Here is a 21,755-nt window from a genome sequence, read left to right as displayed (position 1 = left end):
CCATACCTGACATAGCAACTATGCTCTACAAAGAGAAAGTGATAGTACACAGCTGCAGCCTGCTATTCAAACTTCAGTGTCTATGGCATGCTATTTCTGAAACAACAGAAATCAGGTGTTACTGAAAATATGAACAAGTCTGTGCTAGGTTAGAAACTGGATCATAACAGCCCTTTTAACTGACAACAAGTCCAATAAATATCTGATCTGAGCCCAAACACTTTTGAACATCCAGTCCACTGTTAATATTCAATTACGTTGAAAATAGTAGCAACAATTCAGTGAAAAATTAATTGCACTTACGGACACAAACAGGAGTTTGTCCAGACCACTTGTGGTCCTGTAGGCAGATTCGGACAGACGTACCAACAAGTCGAAAGCCAGGATTACACTGGTAGACTACAGTGTCACGATAACTGAAACCATCTCCACTAATATGACCATTTACAATTGGGTCTGGTGAGCCACAGTGACCAGCTACAATAAAAGAAACCCATCAAAAGTGTTTATTTTGATAAGACTTGCTAAAATTTACAAGAAAAAAAACAAAACAAAATTTCAACTTTCCTTTCAATAAACAATATATTTAGCGTCAACTACTGCACTGTGCAGAACAAGTTCTCAAGTATAAAACCTACAGATGATATTTCTTCTACTTCTTTGAAGGAGAAAATAATGAATTAGAGAAATGAGAATTCTATGATTAAATAATAGTACAGGTTTGAGAGTTAAAGGCCTCACACTTCTGTGGGGAAAAAGGCAACCTTACTAAGGCACTTCATGATAATAAAAAATAAAAGTAGGCTATTTTTGTTGGTACTGATGAAATTGCAAAGAACTATAAAGAAAAGCTTACTATAATTTTGACATTAATATGAATTTATAAGCATTTTCCAGATAGAAGGCATGAACAGGAAGGAATGTCTGCCAGCACTGTTTGCTTCTTCTTTCAGCTTCTGTTAAAACATTACAGAATCCATTATTCCAGGATAATAGCAGTCTTGGCAGTGAAAAAGCCAAGTAATGACTTAATTAATTCTTCATTCTGTTTGAAAACACAGTTGCTGAGCAAAAAAACTATTTCTCTTTACTGATTAAGGAGGAAAAGAAAGTTTTTTTGGTTTTTTTTTTGGTTTTATTTTTGTTGTTGTTTTTTTGGTTTGTGTTTTTTTTTTTTTTTTTTTTTTTGTGGTGACACTGATTAATTACAACTGCAGTAATTTCATCTGAAACATGTGCTAAATCCTCATTTTGAGAGGTGAGGACTGGGACCTAAGGCTCAAGACTGCAGCTACAATGTGTTGTGTGTGTGTGATTTCTTCTCTTTCATGCAGGCTGTATCCATCAACAGCAACTTGTTTGTAACATTTCTTTGTGATTCAGTCTTTCTATTAAAGCCCCTCTATTATGCTAGACATATTTCATTCACACCTAATGGCTTCTCTAAAACACCATTTTATTAGGTTTTCCATACACACAGGATTATTACAAAAATCCTAATTGTAGGATTGCTGATGCCTCTAAGAAGACATTGTGGTATTATTCTGCAAATTTGAGGAAGAAAATATGAATGCAAATTTTTCACTAATTATACAGCTACTTTTCCCCTTGCAACACAGAATATGGCAACAGAGAACACTGAAAGCATATTTTTGTCTTTGAAATGTGTCATGGAATAATTTATCTTATTGTTCTCAGTCCAAATTAGTAATATGGTTCCTTTTACCCTTCTCTCTCCTCCAGCCTCACTCAGCCTCTCCTTGTCTAAAGATAACCCAGCCTCTGGCCCCTTAATGGGTCTTTCCCCCAAACTTGCTTCCTCTTGCAATATCTCTCTTGTATAGTGGAGGACACAAAAACTACACACAATTTTCCACATGAGTGCTGAAGGGGAAATAATAACCATAACCTGGTGACTACAGTGGTGCCCATACACTCCAGTCTGATATTATTACTGCAATGCCACACTTTTAACTCTTAGTCAGCCTCTCCACTCAGTCACCTGGGTGCTTTTTGTAAAGCTTGTTTTTACCCAGCCAGTTCCAAGAGTACTCACAAATGCCATTATTCAAGGCAAAGTGCAGGATTCTGTATTTGTCTCTCCTGAACTTTATGAGCTTCCTGTTGGCTTATTCCTCCATACTCTAAAGGTCCCTCTTATCTAGCAGTACTAGAATCCACACATCAACTTTTCTCCCATCATATTGTGTTACCCTCAAACTTGCTCCAGCTGCATTCCAATTTGTTATCCAGTGACAGACAGGGGCTGGACAGTGTGGCCCCTTGTGTTCATCCGCAGTATCCACTGGCTCCTAATCACACTTCTAATCAAGAAATTATACCCCTTGTGTTTGCTGACTCAGTTTTTCATCCATTTTTCAGTCCCCCCATCCAGTCCCTGTCTTCTCAATTTGGCCACAAGGATACAAGGGGAGACTGTTTCAAAAGTTTTGCTAAATCCCAAAGTGAAAAGAATTTTCTGCTGAAATCTACATCTCATGAGACAGTCACTGGAAAAGGCAGCAAGACTGTCAAGGTTTGCTTTTCAATCTTCCTCCTGCATGTTACCAATTATTTTCTTATTTTCTCTATGCCTAGAAATTAGTTCCTAATATTTTCTCCCTATTTTTTTCCTAGGGAATGATGTGAAATAGAAAGGAATACATTTGGGTTTTTTTCATTTTCTAGCTTTAAATAGTAAAGAATTGAAAAGCAGTAGCTGCACAGGAGACAAACACAAGACCACAGGGAATTTCAAGAAGAAAGATAGATGAAATGTGCCACATGGCATAAAGAAAAATATCATGCATTTCTCTTAAATGGGGATTTAACAAGTTTCTAGACTTATTATGTGAGTCATTTCATTTACAGATCATTCCACCTATTGTATTTAATGATTTTTTTCAGGGATTTTTGACTCATTTAAATTAACTATTCCAACATATCAAAAACTGAAAGAGCACTGCAATGACACAAAATGTATGTAATTTTCTCATCAACTAAAATTAAAGAAAATTAAGTAGGCTGTGAGGGGATTTTTTAGCAAAATATGCCCTCAAGAATTTACAAAATTGTTCAAGTGCATCAAGGTTGGTTCAACAGTTTTATTCTAAAACATCTGGAAAGCAAGATACAAATAATTATATTTTATTTCAGTAAGAATTTCAAATATAAGCCAATATAGTAATATTATACTGCAATTTACTTATGAGTTATCAATTAATGGATTAGATATTTTTACACAACCATTGTCTGCAGCAGCATATTTTCATACTGATATATCTAAGGCATTATATAGATCATATAATTAAAAGATGGAATGGAGTAGATTATATTCAACTTTAGATTTTTAATATCTCATTGACTTATTTACATGTAGTCTTGCCCCTGGAAGGAGTAAAAACATCTTTTCAGGAAAATACACTGATGCATAATTAAGTGCCAATGATTTTGCAGATGGAGTAAGGCAAATTTAAATGCTTCCAATGTGTCCTGTGACCTGTATGAACCTATGGTCAGCCATACACACAAAGCATGCATAAAAACACATAGGTTTTGTGACATAGAGTTGCAAATATTCTTGGAAGGAAAAAAGGAAAAGAGACATATTATTAACGGTGTGTGTAAGTGAGTGAAACTGAAAGAAATCTTGCATACCAATTCATATTTATGCTTGTATAACTAACACAAAAATACATGTAATGTTAAAAAAACTGAAGACTTAGGTCTTAAATTGAGCCTTAGACTCATTAACTATGGCCCCTGGTTTTAGCTTTCTTTAGAGACAAATAATAAGGAATTGACAAACCCTTTCCTAAGATACAGAAATTAGTGTACCCATTTAACCTGAAATCTAATAAATTAAATTTTAACCTAATAAATTCATTTTACACCTATCATTGGGTAACATCAAGTGATATCTATTTTCATCTATAGCTGTCTTGAATTATATTAATGTAGGTACTGTATAGATAAAAAGCATCTTTAACTCATTATGAATCCTTTGAAATGGAAAGACTCATTTAGAGTTCCCTCCGTGTTTGCCTTCTGATTTTCACAGGCTTCAGGTGAGTCTTAAAGGCACTTCTGAAATAAATTTGAGGCATTTTGTCTTTGAAATTTAGGAATATTCAATTAGCAGTATTCACATAATCTAGCTTTAAAATGTAAGAATTTACCTTTCCCGAATTGCTCTCTGGAGGAGCCTACATAGTTCCATTGACCTTGGATTGTATTCTTAATTGCATCTAAATTAAGTGTCTGAAGAACATGGTATTAATATACGTTATGTGAAACAATGTAATAAAGACAGCCAGGGGCTTATTAGCAGAAATAAAACTTTCTGCAGCATGTATGGGGTAACTCAAATTTAAACTTTCACACTCAAAGCTGTATAATATTTTTAGAACTATACAGCCTGTCTGATTTTGAAATGGCAAGGACTAAGTAGTGTTTAACCTGCCAGCTCTAAATGTGATCTTTTTTATCTGGTGAGGTAGATCCATGCATTTTAACAGTTCTAAGCATAGGGCTTCATTCAACAATGAACTCAATCAAATAGAAACTTAAGTCCATCTAAAGCTTTAGAAAAATATTTGGAGAGTATCATAAAGCAAGCAATGTTTTACTACAGTAATAATTCCTGCAAGAGATCTCTGTGTTTATTACAAGTGGGAATAGATCTGTAAAAATTATTTGAAATGTAGAATGCAGATAATCAGGTGGGAAAAAAGAAAAAGTTATTAGCTATAAGGAAATAATAGTAATCTCTACCAATTTCAATGGGGATTTGTAAAAAACTGAATTAGAAAAAATACAGCACCAAACTACTCCTGGAAAATAAAAGGATTATTTAATATAAAGTAAATTCAAGCTGAATATAGACACAGCCTTTCCTACATATGAGATCTAATAACCTTATTAACTGTTTCCCAAAGAGTTAAAAGTTTCACTAGGTATTGTTTCTAAATTGTTCTATATGTGTAATATATATATATATAGATACATACATACATATATATATATATATATGTAAGACATGGACTGAAAATTCTTCTCCATCTCTACACTATTTGAATCTAAACTTATGACTACCATAGACAGTTAATCTTCTGGGATGTTCAGTTGTAAACATTGTTTCTCAATAGTCAGAATAGAAGGAATAAAAACCTCTTTTCCAGTCTTTCATGCACAAGAGCAATTTATAATACACACAGAGTCTATTGAAACTGGCGTATTGTTTAGTTTGCATATGTTGGCAGCCACATTATCCTGCATATAGCCTTTCAAAATAGAAAAGAAGTACATACATACTAAATGCTGTTATTATTAATCAGATTACAAAGTGGTATTTCAGGTTATTCAAACGGAATGAAAATTAATACATATCTTTATGTTTGCATTCATTACATGCAGGTGTCAGGCAATACCCTGAAAATGAGTGGTGTAACACACTGGAAGAACCTACAGGGATAATACCTCTTTTATTTTTGCAATAGAGTTTGCATGTTCAGAACAGAAGAAGAGGTTGTGGAAAACACTTACACATACATACAAGTTTTGGGCTGTTGGATCTTCACAGCTGCAGTTCCAACATATTTATATGTCAGTCAGCCTCAGTCCAGGGACAGGCTGACACCAGTAGATGGCTGATGTGTTTTTAGATACAAACTTTCTGTACACTTCTGCTGTGCAACTTACGCATGTGAAAAAGTAATGCTGAATCATAACATTCCCCTAAGCAGCACCTCAGTGCAAATTTTTTCCTAGGTAAAAAAAGTTTATTTTTCTTCTTTCCTGTTCTAAATATCAAAAGAAATACCTATGCTTATGCCTATATCCTATGCTTATTTCCTGCATCAAAATGATATCTTTCTCAATACAGCATATTTCAAATTCAACAATCAGATGTGAAAATATAACAAGCCAGAGGAGTGTTCTTCATTTCCATAAAATTTGCTGGAAACAAGTGCATGTTGCTGGGAAGTCACTAATAATGAACTGGCCATTAGAAGTTAGGTTAGTTCTTTGAGATGATGGTCACTACTTCTGACCACTCCATGATTAAGAGACATCATACTACAAAAGTGTATTCAAAAAAATCAAACTACATTCCTGCTGCAAAATGATGGAGTCAATCAGGATTACTTAACAAAAGGTTATAAAATCTTAATTCTGATCTGAATTACATGATTCTGTGCAATATTTTTTTCTGATAATAATCTGTCTATTTTTCTTTCTGCTGCAGCCTAGTATCTGTGAGAAATTGAGATGTTAATGGCTCAAACACTGCTAAGATCACTGTAGGACTTTGCCCACCATGGCAAGCTGTATAAAGAAGCCACTGCTCATGTGTGGTCACCAAACTTTCCCCCCTACCGAATAAGCCTCTGCAAATTCCTGGAAATATGGACACAAAGTTAAGCCACCTGACAGGAGCTTGCGATAAGATAAAGGTGCTTCTATTGCCCAATTATCTCGGGTCTAAGAAGTAAACAAGCCTGGGGACAAGAATGTGTCCATGAGGAAAGCCAACTCAGCAGCTGTGCTAAGTATCAGCTCTGTCTAGGTCCAGCACAGGGAGACCACAGCCCACAGACTCATTTCTGAGGCCTTTCACCACATGACCCACAGTTTTGCAGCAGATCCACTGTAAAACTCCCCCTCCACCCAGTAGAGGTGCTTGGACATTCCCACGTACACCTGAATATAAAGATAAGCACTGGACGCTATGTGCTCTGCTAAAATGACATCATGAGACACCAGAGAAGAAAGATGCTTTTTTATGTGAGGTTGAGCTCTGAAGAGGAAAGCAGAATTCCTCCTTTCCTGAGACCAAACGAGTACATTCAACTATAAGGCAAGAAGAAAATCTGCAAAATGAGAGCAGATAAAGCAAATAACAGATTCCAGAAATAAATATCCTGTTCACAACCAAGAATAAACCCACTGCTGAGCCTCAAATGTTACTCAAAAAGAGAATCTTTTCCTTATGTCTGTATTAGCAGTTTAGCTAATATCTGCTTATTAGCAGAACCTATATGAGTGGATCTGAAAAGAGCAGGAGTCAGGGTGAGAATTCATGTCCAAATTGTATCAGTCTCAGGTTTTGAAAGAGTCTTGATTTTATTTTGTATTTGACTGTATCTTGTCTGCTTCCCTTGACCAAATGGTTAATATGCTGAACGCTCAAGAATAGTCTTAATTGAAGCTTATCTTGAAGCTTAGTTTCATCACCCTGCTCCACAAAGAAGAGTGCTGTGAATGTGGGCGATTATTTGAGTCACTTAAGAAATCATACTGGTTTGAAAAGCATTATAACAATAAAAGGTAATTTTATGTCTAATGAAAAGATATATGCCTATAGAATAACACAAAATCATATTCAGGACATAATATTACCATATTTAAGGTACCTTTATTTTTCATTGATTCAAAAATTTTGCTTGACAAGAGCTGAAATCTAGTTATTGATACTTTTAAGACAGAACAAAACAAAGAAAAAAAATGTGGGCGTTTTACCTAGGCATTGGGTTTCAGTACCACTCCAGAGACCATTTGCCAAGCACTCTCTCACATGAGAACCAACTAATGTGTATCCTGTGTTACAAGTGAATATTGCAGTAGCTCCATACACTGTTAAGGTTCCAATCTTATTTCCATTTGGTGGAGATGGAAGACCACCACAGGAGATAACTAGGAAAAAAAAAAAAAAAAAAAAAGAGAAATAGAACATACTGAAATAAGAAAATGCTTTTCATAATTTTTTGTCTGGAACACAATTCATCACCTTGTGTTTTCTTAAAAAGTATATGTAATAGGAATAAATACAAGAGTTTTATTCCATGAAAAGGGCTTAAAGTTATGCTTGATATTGAAACATATGTTCTAAAACTAAAAGTGCTTTGGGATACTTGCATATCTTGACAGCAGTCAATGCATATATCTAGTTCTCAAGCAAGGGAATTACATGAATTCCTGAGAAGGTTGTGGTTATAGTCCATATATTCATATCCATGGCTACTTCTCAAATACACTTTCCCTGGCTGTTTTAAATGTCGTGTCAGTTTAAAGTATTAAAAATCTTTTTAACATTTAGGACTCTGAATTTTTATGAACTGTCTTTTTTCTTATTTCTTACTACTATTCATAAGTATATAGCATATAGTCTGCTTGCTAAAACAATAAATCATCTGGTTTTGCCAAAGACTAGGTTTGACCAATTATCAGAGAAACTTTCTGTAGCATCTGTAGCTGCAACCCACAGCTATTGCACACCACATGAAAAATTGTCTTTCAAGAATGTATCAAACTCTAATTTAGTTAAAACTATTCTGTCATTTCTTTTTTTTCTAGAAGAGTGTACATATATGTATTGTAATTTAAGATGCAGGCCAATGTTTCAAGAGCTTCAACTGTATTTATATATTAGTATAAACCATATGTTTACTTTCACTAGCATCTTGATCACAGCTAAACTTCCTACTTGAAATCCCAAGGCCTCACTCTTAAATATTTTAAAATGTTCACTATATAAAACAACATGAAATTGGTTAGAATTTGAATGAAATCAAGTACCAGCTACCGTTCTGTTAACTAACTCAGTCATAATCAGAAAATATATTATCATAGTTTCTTATATACATAATGTGCCTAGAGATTAGTAAGACTCATTTTGACTACAATCAAGTCACATTCATATAATTTGGGGTTTAGCCTAACAGTATAATTTCTAACTTTAATACTGAATATTAATTACATTTATGTTAAAAAAATAAATGAAACTTTTTTGAAGGGAAAGTAAACTGTAGACTCCAGAAAAATACTTTGCAATGTGTTTCTGCATCTTAATGATCCAGCTCCAATGGAAATATTACTGAATATATCTTGGTGGATGAAGTTTCCTATAATTAAATCGTTATCAGTCCTCTAGTAGAGGGCAAAACAATATACCTTTCTTATAAATTAACTTATAAATTAATATCTCTTCAATCAGCAACTCCATGTGTTTCTAATACTTTTCTTTTGGTTAACTGTATCTCATGTGGATCATCCCATTTTTTACTCACATACATTTTTTGTAATTGTAGAGGGTGGGCAAGAACTATCTTTTCAAAGACTTGTTAGCAGCTGAACAGTAGCTGGATATTAAACAGCATATCAAAACTACTATTTTTTTTTAGTCTGTGTGAACAAAAATAGACACAAATGCAGTAATCAGAATTAAAAAAATATTTATTTTAAAAAAAAGAAAGAATTTTTGGAGAAATTTATTAAGACAGGCACTGTAACCATTGCAGTCTGTATGATTCCACTGAGATTGCCAAAGTTCCCTAAATCTTTAAACATCCAAAGTCAGGATTGATGTAATTTATGGCATTTTTGTATGAAGACACTATAAAAGCTCATATGAATGTTTCTCCAACAGTACAGTTTTAATATTTCACCCAAGAGGTCAAAGCAATATAATCTTCTAATCTAACTCTAATCTGGAATATTCTAAAGTAATAACATTCTCTCCTAGTACTTTCTACATATTTATGCATTACCTAGTAGAATACATACGAATTGATATGTTGATGGTACATCATTGGTTCTTATTATGAAACACATTGTACTTAACACCTAAGGAGTTGGAATAAATTAATTTCAAGTTAATGAAAATGTCACACTTTCTTACTTATTGGAATGTGAGAGAAAAATAGTTTAATAAGCCTTCATTTACAAAAGAAAATATATGTATTAGAAAGCATAGGATATTCTGTAAACAAGTATGTGCCTTACCCTTACAAGATGGCCTTTCATTGCCTACACTCCAGGTTCCATTAGTCCTGCACTGTATGAGTCTTTGACCCAATAAATAATATCCAGGACTGCAGCTGAGCATGACTTGAGCTCCATACTCATTCAGTGACCCAGAAATCAGTCTCCAGACAACATGTTCTGACAGAAGAGTCTCTATGCTGGGGCAGGTTACAGCTGTGAAGAAAGGACATGTACATATTAGCATTCTGCCCCTATATTTCTTTATAAGTGAATGCCTAGCCTTGCTGGCAGATATTTTGCAATCTGAGACTTAAAATACCATAGTCATTTTGGAACTATAAGTTCAAAGAAAAATAGAACTCAAAGTGAGTATTACAAATTGAACTGGAGTTTGTAGCGTATTTTCATTTAGTGGACATAGTGGAACAATGACATACAGTTATACTCTCTAATGAGATTTATTCAAAGATTTCAGAGACAAAACACATCAGAGACTATGGTGGATATAAAAGGGAAAGCAAATATTGCTATGTAATGTTTGCAAATCTTGAAGTTCTTAAGACAGTTTGCCATAAAGCTGCTAGCACACAGTGAAATGCTAATCACTATAAAACCATATATTGTGGGTATACAGGAAAATAATTTCATTCCAGTTTAGAAGACTTTAAAAATCTTCCTAAATGTCATCATTTTTTTAGAGTTATTTCAGTTGTGTTGTTTTTAATATTTTGTATTTTGTTAGAGAATGCAGTTACTGACTACAGACAGTAAGTATAATTTATGTTCTTTTTTCAGTTTCAATTTGATGCTCTGCAATCTAAGTCCTCAGAATTCTTAAAATATTTATGATATTGACATAGAATTCTATCTTAATGTACCTATGACTCTAGACTAGCATTATGAAAATATTTATGACTATTTAAACTAGCTGTATTTGTTATCTTTTACCATGTTATTCAGAATTTTCCTGCTATAGACAAAGTCTAGATGAATTATTGACTGTTTATGTCACTAAGTGAGATTCACTAAGTGAATACTTTAGGAATAATAACTAGCCCAGAAACAATTGAGAAAAGCTATACTTTCCAAAGAAAATCAACCAACCAACAGCATAAATTTAGTTTCTTCATATGTTGCTCAGTGGAAGACAAAAGCATTAGGAGCAAGTGTAAAAATCCCAAACGAAGCAATAAAAAGAAGACCGCGGTTCTCATTTATGCTACAATAAATTCATACCATGCCACAAGGAAAAAGACTACCAAGCTGGCAAAAAATACATAAATTAATAATTACATATTCTGTAGACTTCAGGCTGCTGAGTGGTATAAAGAGGTTTTATCACAAGTATGAATGTGTGATGGAAGAGATTAGTTAAGGCAATCACTGAACTAAAGGGAAAGTGATAGAATCAAAATACTTGTAAAAATGTAGATGTTAATGTTATAACTATACATCTACCTTTTTCCAATAGTTATCTTACTTATGGCAAATTTTGGCATCCAGGAAAATCAGAACTGAACACAGTATATCTGTGAAGATGAGTAAGAATTTATAAAGGAGAAATAATTTGAAGAACTTCCAAATGACAGGTTCTAATGTTATATTGAGCTGAAATTGTAGAATATTTTCCTATAATTATTTTTGTATGTCTTAGGAAGGATTATCAGTGTACAATCACTTGGAAACTTAATAGGTCATCACTTTGGCCTTTAAAACAATATTTTGACTATTGAAGAATGGTATCCCAGGTTAATAGAGGACTTCCTACTTCCTAATTTAGTTTATTTTGGTATTAATACTAAATTGTTTCATAGCTATGGAAAGACTATGAACTACCAACCAATAAACATTTTTCTGTACTTGTTAAATTAAATATGCATATTGAAGCACTCTGCTTAACACCTTGTAGTGAAACTCATATAGGTCTTTCAGAAAAAAAAAACATATTCTAAATAGGAACTTAATTCCTATCAACTTAAACCTTTTTATCACTCCTCCTTCCAAACAGTAATTTTATTGGTTCTTTCAAATATGAAAGCAAGCTTCTTGTTTAGTCCCATAGCAAAAATTTTAGAATTAACCACAGGACATCTCAAAACAGGCTCAGCTATTTCATAATATGAAGGTGCATAGAAGTTACCTCTACATACTGAGGTCAGTATGCAATTTATTCTTTATATATAGATACACTTAAATTTACAAGCACACTTTACAAAAAACTATCAGTTTCTAATTCATAAATGTTTGATTTCTAATTAAAGATGTTCCTCAATACAGAATACACTTCTAGGGTGTGTTGATGTAATCAACTAAACCTGCTGCTTGAAAAAATTTAATTTTACAGGGACTGATTTTGATTTATCAAATTCCTCATCCTTCAAGAAACAAAAGTGACTATTAACAGATGCTTGATTTTGTGCACATGGTTTGTGAATGAGTGTATTAACTTGCCTTTATGATCAGTCTCATGGAAATTGATGGTCTGGGCACTATTTAAATTCTCATTTACATAGATGAAACTCTGTAAGGAATTATCTCAATTCTTGTGGGTGGGAATAAGTTCTCTTACTTCTCCAGGCATTTTTATAATACATTTTACAAATAACATTTATTTACATTAAAATACAGGTCAGAAAATATAATTATAATTTAAAATAATGCTTAAGCTTATCTATTTTAATGACGTGACAATCTCCATATATTGAGAATTCTGAATAGACTCAAAACCAGAGAATCCATACTGACCTGTAATTACCATAAAAAAGAATTTTTATGAAGCTCAAATAGGCAGATCTGTCAGGTCAATGTGTGGCTTTGAGGCTGGTGTAAGTGGAAAAATTTGGGGTTTGTTGACCATGGTATGATCTACTTAACACCTGGTCTACTGGCATCTGACAGGATGCACCTTTCTCAGAGGGGAGAAAGAGCTCTAGCACAGGTGCTAGTGGGGCTCACTGACAGTGAGTTAAAGTATTTTGGGAAAATACCAGGCTTGGCAATGAGAAGTGATGGTACGGTGTGCTAAAACTTGAGGAAAAAAGCACCAATCTCTCAGTGTGCTTCACAAGGTGCTGGTTACAAAGTATCAGACTTAAATGTTTCTACACATGCACAGCACAAGTAAAACAAAATGAGCTGGAAGCTTTGCCCCAGTCCCAATCTGATATCATTGGCATAAATTAAACCCAGTGGGATGAGCCCTGCGACTGCAGTGCCCTTTTAGATGGTGACACCAGTGGGATGAGCCCTGCGACTGGAGTGCCCTTTTAGATGGTGACAGGCTCTTTAGGAGGGATAAGGCAGGGCAGAAAAAGCAACAGGTGGAGTGGGGGTGGCACTGATTTAATAGAAGGGTTAGAATAGATGGAGTTCTCTGTTGGCAATGACTCAGTTGAGAGTTTCTGGATAAGAATCAAGGGACAAACAAATCATGTGAATGCCATTGTGGAAGCCTACTGTAGACCTACAGCTAGGATGATGATGCCAACAAATTATTCTTTTTGCAGCTAAGGGACACTTCAAAATCAACTGGTCTTGTCCTTATAGGGGACTTCAACTTACCAGAAATTATCTGGGAGAACCACACAGATGGTGTGCTACAACCCAGAGCAGAAGATTCCTAAAAATATGGAAAAGATCATAAGAGAGATGCCCTCCTTGATCTATTGCTTGTCAACAGGGAAGATCTCATAAGTGAAGTGGAGCTCGGTGACCGTCTTGGCCGCAGCGATGCTAAAGCTGCTGAGTTTAAAATTTCTGTTGAAAAGAGGAAAAGTGCCAGCAAAACCTCAACTCTGGAGTGAGGAGTGCAGATTTCAAACTTCTCAGGAAACTAGTAAGTAAAATCCCCATGGAAAATATCTTTGCAGGTGTTGGGATTCATCTGGTCATTTTTTAAGCTTTGCCTCCCTGAGGGCACAGGAATGTCTAAAGTCAAGCAGGTGAGACAAAAGGCTGGCTTGGCTGAACAAGGATCTCCTCTTGGAAATAAGGCAAAAAAGGAAGGTGTATTCCTTCATTAAGAAAGGCAAGAAGAAGGAAACTACAGGCCTATCAGTCTCACTTCAGTGAAAAATTTTACTCCTTCACTGCTCTGAATATCAAAAGTGCAAAATAATATTCATGTAAAAGCTTATTTTGAGAAGTGTTGAAAAACATCTGAAGGTTACTCTTCAAGAGTATCTTGAGTATTGTGACTCTGAGTGCAATTATCTTTTTCAAAGAAGAAGAAGTATAATGTTCATGATGGAAAAATATCTCAATTACAAGAACTTGCTATTTAGTAATACTTGCTATTATTATTTTGAAATATTTTTTATTAATAAGTAATACTTATTATTTATCATGTGCAAGGAGCACATGATACTTAATTGCCATTCTTCAACTGGGAGTTAGCAACCACAAAAATGGAAAATGGCATTTTGGACTTACTACCTGGTGAACTTAATGCAGTAATGTGACCTACATTTTTCGAATATAACCTTTTGAGTATCTTCAGTATTAGCTTAAAAATATGAACAACATTAAGGTGAAGTCATGCATTATATCTGAGAGAGTAGTGTGCTTTAAATTCACAAGTAGTAAAATTAGAAGACAGTAGGAAACCAAGTAATCCTATGCATCACAGAATCTATGAACAAAGACCCCAGAACAAAATAGGATCACTTAAGCAAGTTGATAGTCTCAGTATGCTGATACAAAGGAAATTAAACTGTTTGTGTTGGTCAGTATATTCAAACAGGAAAGACTTCAAAACCACAAAACAGATAAACAAAAGGATCATGTGGTATTCAGCATCAGGCTGTCAATCCATTCAACTATATCAAGCTAATCTGTTATCAGTCTAATGTATCTGGACTAATTAAAAATTGCTAAATGTATGAACTCTTTTAGTACATTTAATTGAATAAGTACTCTATGTTACATACCAAATGCTGACAAAATACTTAAAAAAATACTTACGATGAATTGATGTGAATCTTTGTCTGTTTCTCTTAGCAAATTTGGTTTTGTATTTAAACTACAAGTAATGTTTTATTTCAGAACTCCTTATGATTCTTAGTTCTATAACTAGATATTTTCCAAACATATTAAAAATTATTTTAAAAGCTAATTTTATAAACTCATAAATTATAAAATTTATAATTATTTTTCAATTTATTTATAGAAAAAATATGTCTGAACCATCATTGTTACAGCTTAGCACACTACACCTTCAAAAAAAAACATCTACAGCAAAATCTGCAATACAAAGATTACAGAAAAGTGACACTAGCTGTTCCTTAAAATATTTGATGTTAGATGAATTAGCATAAACCAATCAAGGACCTGATTTAAATTTTTGAATAAATGTATTAAAGGAATAGTGAAAAAGAGCAATGAAGTTATGCAGTTACAGGGACTATCTTAGCCAATTAATATGTTAGAAAAATGAACCATAAACTCAGTATTCTAGGTTACGCATCCACATACTTCTATGAAAAGGAAAGCAGTAAGAACAAAGGCCAGCGAGACACAGATTTGAAAAGTAAACAAACCAGTGGATAATGATGACCCTTGTGAAGTCCAATAGGACCAAGTGCAAGGTCCTACCCACGGGTCAGGGCAATCTGAAACATGAGTACAGGCTGGGCACAGAGTAAATTGGGAGGAGCCCTGAGGAGAAGGACTTGGGGTGTTGGTTGATGAGAAGCTTGACACGAGTGAGTAATGTGCACTTGCAGTCCAGAAGGCCAAATGTACTCTGGGCTGCATTGAAAGAAGTGTGACCAGGAGGTTGAGAGAGATGATTTAACCCCTCTGTTCTGCTCTTGTGAGACCCACCTGGAACACTGAGTCCAGCTCTAGAGCCCCCAACAAAAGAAGGATGCGGACCTGTTGGAGTGAATACAGAGAAGGCCAAAAAGATGATCAATGGGCTGGAGCACCTTGATGATGACAGGCTGAGGGAATTGGTGGCATTCAGCCTGGAGAAAATTAGGCTCCTGGGAGACCTTAGAGCAGCGTTCCAGTGCCTAAGGGAGCTACAGGAGAGCTAGAGAGAGACTTTTCACAAGATCATGTAGTGATAGGAAAAGAACAGTTTCAAATTTAAAGAGAGTAAGTTTAGATTAGAATTTCTTCACTATGAGAGTGGTGAGGCACTGGAACAGGTTTCCCAGAGAGGCTGAAAATGTCCAGTTCCTTGAAGTGTCCAAAGTCAGGTTAGGTGAGGCCATAAGCAACCTGGTCTAGTGGAATGTATTCCTGTTCATGGCAGGGGGGTTGGAACTAGATGATCTTTAATGTTCCTTCCAACCCAAACTATTTTCTGATTCTATGATTATATGGAAGAGCAATAGAGAAGTCTCTTCCCTTCACCATGTTTTAAAGATCTCTAAGAAGAATAACTGAAGCAAGATATTTGTCATTCAATTAAGCTTTCTTAGTAGATAGCTTTGCATTTTCTGTAATTAAATTCAGTAGCCTAATATCCATGATCCATCTGTGTCTTGCTCTATGACCATCACAAATCATATTTTTCATGCTTAAAATCTGATGTAAATGCTTTTAATGAAAAGAAAGGCCTTTCAAACATCTGCCTCAGGCATGATATTATCAGAGGTGCTTTGTAAAACAAAATGCCCTGATTTCAACCTTAATTTTAACAGATAGGGGAATAAAAATGGACCTATTTATTTACCATTTACCTTTCTGTACTTTGTTTGCTTCCCATGAAGTTAGAAATGTTTCTGTTTCTGGAGACTAAACATGTCTATCCTTTCAGCAGCAATGCTGAAAAAAACCAGGTTGTTATGCAGATTGTCTAAGCTCTCTGCACTTTGCAAGTAAAAAATATTGGGTAAAGCATGCTTCCCTCTGAATAGCAATTCATTCTGAAAATATTGATTTTAAATTGTCATGTACATCACTAGCACTTTAATTTAGCACGCCAAGATGTAGGAGTAATTGGATTCTTTTTCAAACAATAAATTTTTAGAAAAAAGAAAAGAGAAGACAAGGAAAAGAAGAAAATGTTATATATTTTGTTAGTTTATTATAAATACTAAACAAAATTTTTAGTGTTGAAAGTTGTGCTAAATATTAGTAATTAAGCATTATTTTAAAGTGTAGTCATTGGGTAAATTTGAATATTTCAATAATACAAGCTTTTAAATTTTTTTTTTTCTGCAGATATTGTGTTATGAATTTAGTACATCTAATCCCTAGATAGTTTATCTGGCCTCTTCCCTCAAAAAAAAAAATAAATCTGTTAACATTTTTGCTGACTAATCATGCAAGTTATGTGCTTTGTACATTGTCAATTTTTTTTTCTGAAAATGAAGCTCACCCCAAATCACTGAAGCACTGCCTTCCCTCTGTATACAACTTGGAATTCACATCATGTCTGTGTGATCACAGCTGGTTTTGAATAATCCTCTTTATGTACTCTGTGGAATTGCTGTGTACAGTTTTAGGCACTGCCCTTCAAGAAAGGTGAAGATCAATTGGATATTGTCCAGAGGACAATAATGAGAATCACTGGTCTTAAAAGTTGGAAGGAAGAGTAAGAAAGAATCACAGTAAGACAGTTATTGCTACAGAAAAGGTGAATGAGTGCACTGCTTTCAGGAGTCAAAGTGCTGGCAGGGGTGAGCCCTGGCTGGAGTAAGGAAAAGAACCAACAGAATGAAGGCAACCCTGGGAATAAGAGGGAGGAAAGCATTGTTTTGATGTTTTGTAACAGTTATTTTCCAAAGCTTATTTCATCTTATTTTAATTGGCAATACATTAAATTAACTTTTTCCCAGCTGAGCCCTCACTCTTTCCTTATCTTGACCCAGGAGAGTTTTCATCCCATTTTTTCCCCATCTGGTTGAAAAGGGAAAGCAAGTGAACAGCTGGGTGAGGTATGACTAAGGATAACCCACTACACTGAAAAATAACAGTTTTCAAACACATTAACAAAAATAAAAGAAGTATGAAGTAACTTCTATTTTTCCGCTACGGATACAAAATGAAATAAGGCCTTTACACTACAGAAAACAAGCTTCAGATTATACAAATACTAGGAAAAACTGCAAGGAGGAAAGTAAATTACTGAAAGAGAGTATTCAGGAGGGTGTTCAAAATAAGGTTTAAAAACCATCTGTCAAGGATGCCTAGAAATTCTCTCACACTAACTTTCAAAAATATTTTCTAATAATTTTTTGCTATTAATTGGTTCAAATAAATGAAAACGCTTTCAAAATCATGTATAACTTCACAATTCTTGTATTTGCCTCATTTTACTATTTCTTTAAAAATGACTTGAATTTTACTTGTTTAAAAAATAAAAGTGCTTATCAAATTCAGAATCTGGAAGGCACATACATATGCTGTTGATTAGATCAAGATCCTAAATTAACTCTCAAAATTTTTACGCATAGTATTATAGCAATTATTAACTCTGAGAGTATGTCCTAATCAGAATTTCAAGTCACGTTGAAGTCAGGCTCAGTTAATTATTGCTTTGATGCAGGACAGAGAGAAGAAGTGGCTGCCCTATGCAAATGAGAGGTTAAGCCATATAGTAGACAAGTCTGCACTATATTGGCTTGTTCCTGACAGGAGGCAGAAATAAAGACTGAAGAAGTCCTATCCAGCTTAATTATCTACACAAATCTTTTAAGAAATAATTTTTGCTTTTATTACTTTAGAAGCTATATTAAAAAATCCAAATTATAATTGCTGATTGTAACTCATCATGGTGAAGGGCATATTATTCAAAATAAGAAAATATACAGGAAATTTAATTATATAACAATTTAAATTCAGATATTTTGAATAAGATGAAACAAAAAATTTTTAATTAAATAAATTTATAGGCCTCTTCTACTTTACTACATGCTAAATGATGATTCATTCCTGAATGGCCATTTCAGGGTACATGTGTATGTAAAACCTAAATATCAGCAGTGAAGAATTTCCTGAGAAAACTGTGGGGAAATATTCTTTAGAAATATATGCCCACTTACATTTGCAAACAGGTGGCCTCCCTTTGTTGCTCCATAATCCATCTTCTTGACACACTGCTGTTGCTTGCTGACTAGATTCTAGCTTGAAGCCCTCATTACATTCATATATCAATCTACTGCCCAAAGTGAATTCATTACCTATAACTGAACCATTCCCAGGGGACTCAGGAATGCCACAAGATACAGCTGAAAAGAAAGAAAAGAAAAATGTGAAGAGTTGGAATTTTACTATATAGATCGTTAAAATATTGTGCCACCACTAAAATATAAAACACAGATTAGCAATTTTGACATATCTCATTTATAAAAATTGAAATTAATTTTGCATCATATTTGCAGAATTCTGATAAATATAAGGATATTTAAAGCATTGATAAAAACTTAGAAGTGCATCTAATATAGACAAACATTTTATAAGTAATTACTTAGTTCAATATAATCACTACAGAGAGAAAATTTTCAACACAGGCTTAAGGCAATGTTTTATTGGCTGGAGAAAAAAAAAGAAAATCAGAAGTGTCCAAAGAGATTTAGTCCAAGAACCAATGAACTAAAAAATTCTTAAATGCTTTCTTATAGTCTGCCCCATTCTTTCAGGTTTTCTTCCAATCCTGTACTACTTCATCACAGTTTGTTCATATAGTTCATGTGTGTTTGTTCTATGCATTTAGAACGATCTTGATAAAGAATTCAATTTAACATTTTTTGTCTGATGAGAAAACAAATACATGACTAGACAGGGAAGTGTGCCACTTAAGGACATTATTCAGATATTTTAAACCTTATTTACCTATTTGACTAATTTATTTCAGAATTTTAAATATTATCTGTATCTAGGCTTATAAATTTTCTACATCATGAAAGAAATTATTTACTGCATTATATTAATTTTTTTTTTCCTCCTTCTGAATTTAACTCCAAATGAACAGTTTTTCTTTCAAGATCAAAGTTTAATTTGTTGTCAACTTAGTGAAGTTTGAGTAGCATCTAGGGTGCTTTTTTAGGCTTATATATTAATAGCCAGCATTCCTTTAACAGTATCTCATAATATACAATTTTTGGGCTGAGTATAATTATAAAAATGTCTATTTCAATCACTTTTAGGAAAGATCTCCAAGTCAAGATTGCTGTCTGTCATCTGACTCCTCAGGTTCCTTGCTTTTGATAATATATATTTAAAAAAAAATTCTTTTAACACTATGTTTATTTTAAAGTAGTTATTAATGTGCAGATATTAACTCTAGGTCCTTCAATAAGTTACTAAATCTGGTAAATACTTTATGTTTGCCACACAGTTCTTCTGAAGGGAAGGTTGTATTATCTTATGTGAAAGGGTGTTGCTTTCTGCAAAATGGCAACTTGGAGCAGGCTGCCTATCAAATTATTACAATGAATCTATTTCATGAGTTCGTATAGACCAGTATCTGTATATGTGTACAGAATCACAAGCTACTCTGAGTTTGGCATCTAGTTTACTGCTCTGTAGTAAATACACCAAAAGCTTTGAAGCTTTCATTTTAAAATATTTACAAATGAAATTAAAATTTAAAAATACAAATTAAAGTATTTTTTCTTAACATTTCAATGGTTAGAAGCAATTCAATAGTTCAATATTTTAAAATAAAAATAAATAAATTTCAAAATAAGAAATCAGTCGTTTTAGTGTTGAAGATTAGTATTTTTTGAAAAAAAAAAATTAGTTTTTATCACTATATACCAAATTCAAAGTAAATTACTAATTTCAGAACACATCATCATGGTACCATAAACACAACATTTTTTTTCAGTTTTTCCAAGTTGTCAGATCTGATGAACTTAAATTAAACATAGCACAGTACTTTTAAAATTATTACAATGAGGAGATATAACCATGATGAAATGACAAATGATTACTTAATTTCTGCTGTTCCTTTCATCTGGAATTTGTCATATTGCTAACGAAGTAGAGCTATACAAATCTTCCAAAATAAGTTGCCTCCTTTGTAACACAACTTCTTGGCACTTTTTGCATCTTAACCAGAATTGTTAGGATTATCCTCTTTTTAAAACTGAGTATTTCTCCATCAGTGGGCAGGGGCTGAGCCTACTGCCATTGGAAGGAGTACTGGGACACAGAAGGTAGAGAGAAGTGATAAGGAAGGGGTTCTGGAAGTCCACTTTTAACTACTCTGAATCATGTAAGAGAAAATGGAGAAGTGGAAGGAGAAAAGCAAGCTCTGCAGCTTCTGGGGGCAGGTTTTGATATTATAAGTCATTTTCCACTAGGTGACCACAGCAGGAGTGGTAGTTTTTCAGGTCTCCAGTGTATTCAACAAAGTCAGCATAAACGTATCTAGTTAAATGCTCTATATTCCCTAAATATCAGCTGAATACTTTACCTTCAACTAGAACCAACTCTGATCTTGTGTCAAGCAAGCATACTTGCAAAAGGTTTGTCTGCATGCTGAATTGATGGAAAGTTAAACTCACTCTACTGTAGTACACCATAAAAAATGCGAATGCCTTTCAAGTCATGGTTACTGTGAAAGATTCCAGTGTTCCCAGTGTCTTGCACTATGCCACCACTCATCCTAACATGCATTACAGTTCTCTTCTGACTTGTGACAATATGTCTGAATGCTTTTGGTTAAGATTTAACTTCTTGTCAACATTTTCAGCTCTCCTTTCTCATATCAAAACAGTAATCTCTGTGTTAAGTGCACATACATTTAATTGTATGAAACAAAATACTCAAAACTATGAGTCTATCAACCCATCCCACGTATGTGCACATCTGATATACAGGTAGACCACATTTTATTTCCCTCTAAATACTCTGAAAACATGAAATAACTTCAAATACCTTAGTAAAGGAAGAAGTTTTTATTATGCCATTTGAAAACAAAACAAAACAAAAAAACCCAACAAACCAATTCAGGCCTGTTTAATTCATGGTAGAAGCTAATAATTCTGTCAGCATTTATTCTTCACCTTTAGCAACAGCCTTTTTAGAGA

The 21,755-nt window shown here is 33.9% G+C and overlaps 1 protein-coding gene across 4 annotated transcripts in view; it reads right to left on the bottom strand.

Annotated features, from left to right (window-relative positions):
* Window positions 1-21,755, bottom strand: part of CSMD1 (CUB and Sushi multiple domains 1) — a 1,051,796-nt gene that overhangs the window by 52,844 nt on the left and 977,197 nt on the right. For all 4 annotated transcript variants that reach the window (XM_021551131.2, XM_031504428.2, XM_021551132.2 and 1 more), the window contains 4 exons: window positions 18,762-18,947; window positions 9,784-9,978; window positions 7,522-7,695; window positions 304-477 (listed from right to left, as the gene is read on the bottom strand). In XM_021551131.2, coding sequence (XP_021406806.2) covers window positions 304-477; window positions 7,522-7,695; window positions 9,784-9,978; window positions 18,762-18,947 — 729 coding nt within the window. The remainder of the gene's footprint in view (window positions 1-303; window positions 478-7,521; window positions 7,696-9,783; window positions 9,979-18,761; window positions 18,948-21,755) is intronic.

The sequence above is a fragment of the Lonchura striata genome, chromosome 3 (genome assembly GCF_046129695.1).
Source record: "Lonchura striata isolate bLonStr1 chromosome 3, bLonStr1.mat, whole genome shotgun sequence".
In the NCBI taxonomy this organism is placed as follows: Eukaryota; Metazoa; Chordata; class Aves; order Passeriformes; family Estrildidae; genus Lonchura; species Lonchura striata.
The sequence above is the reverse complement of the archived record's forward strand: the minus strand, read 5'-3'. Positions and strand labels throughout refer to the sequence as shown.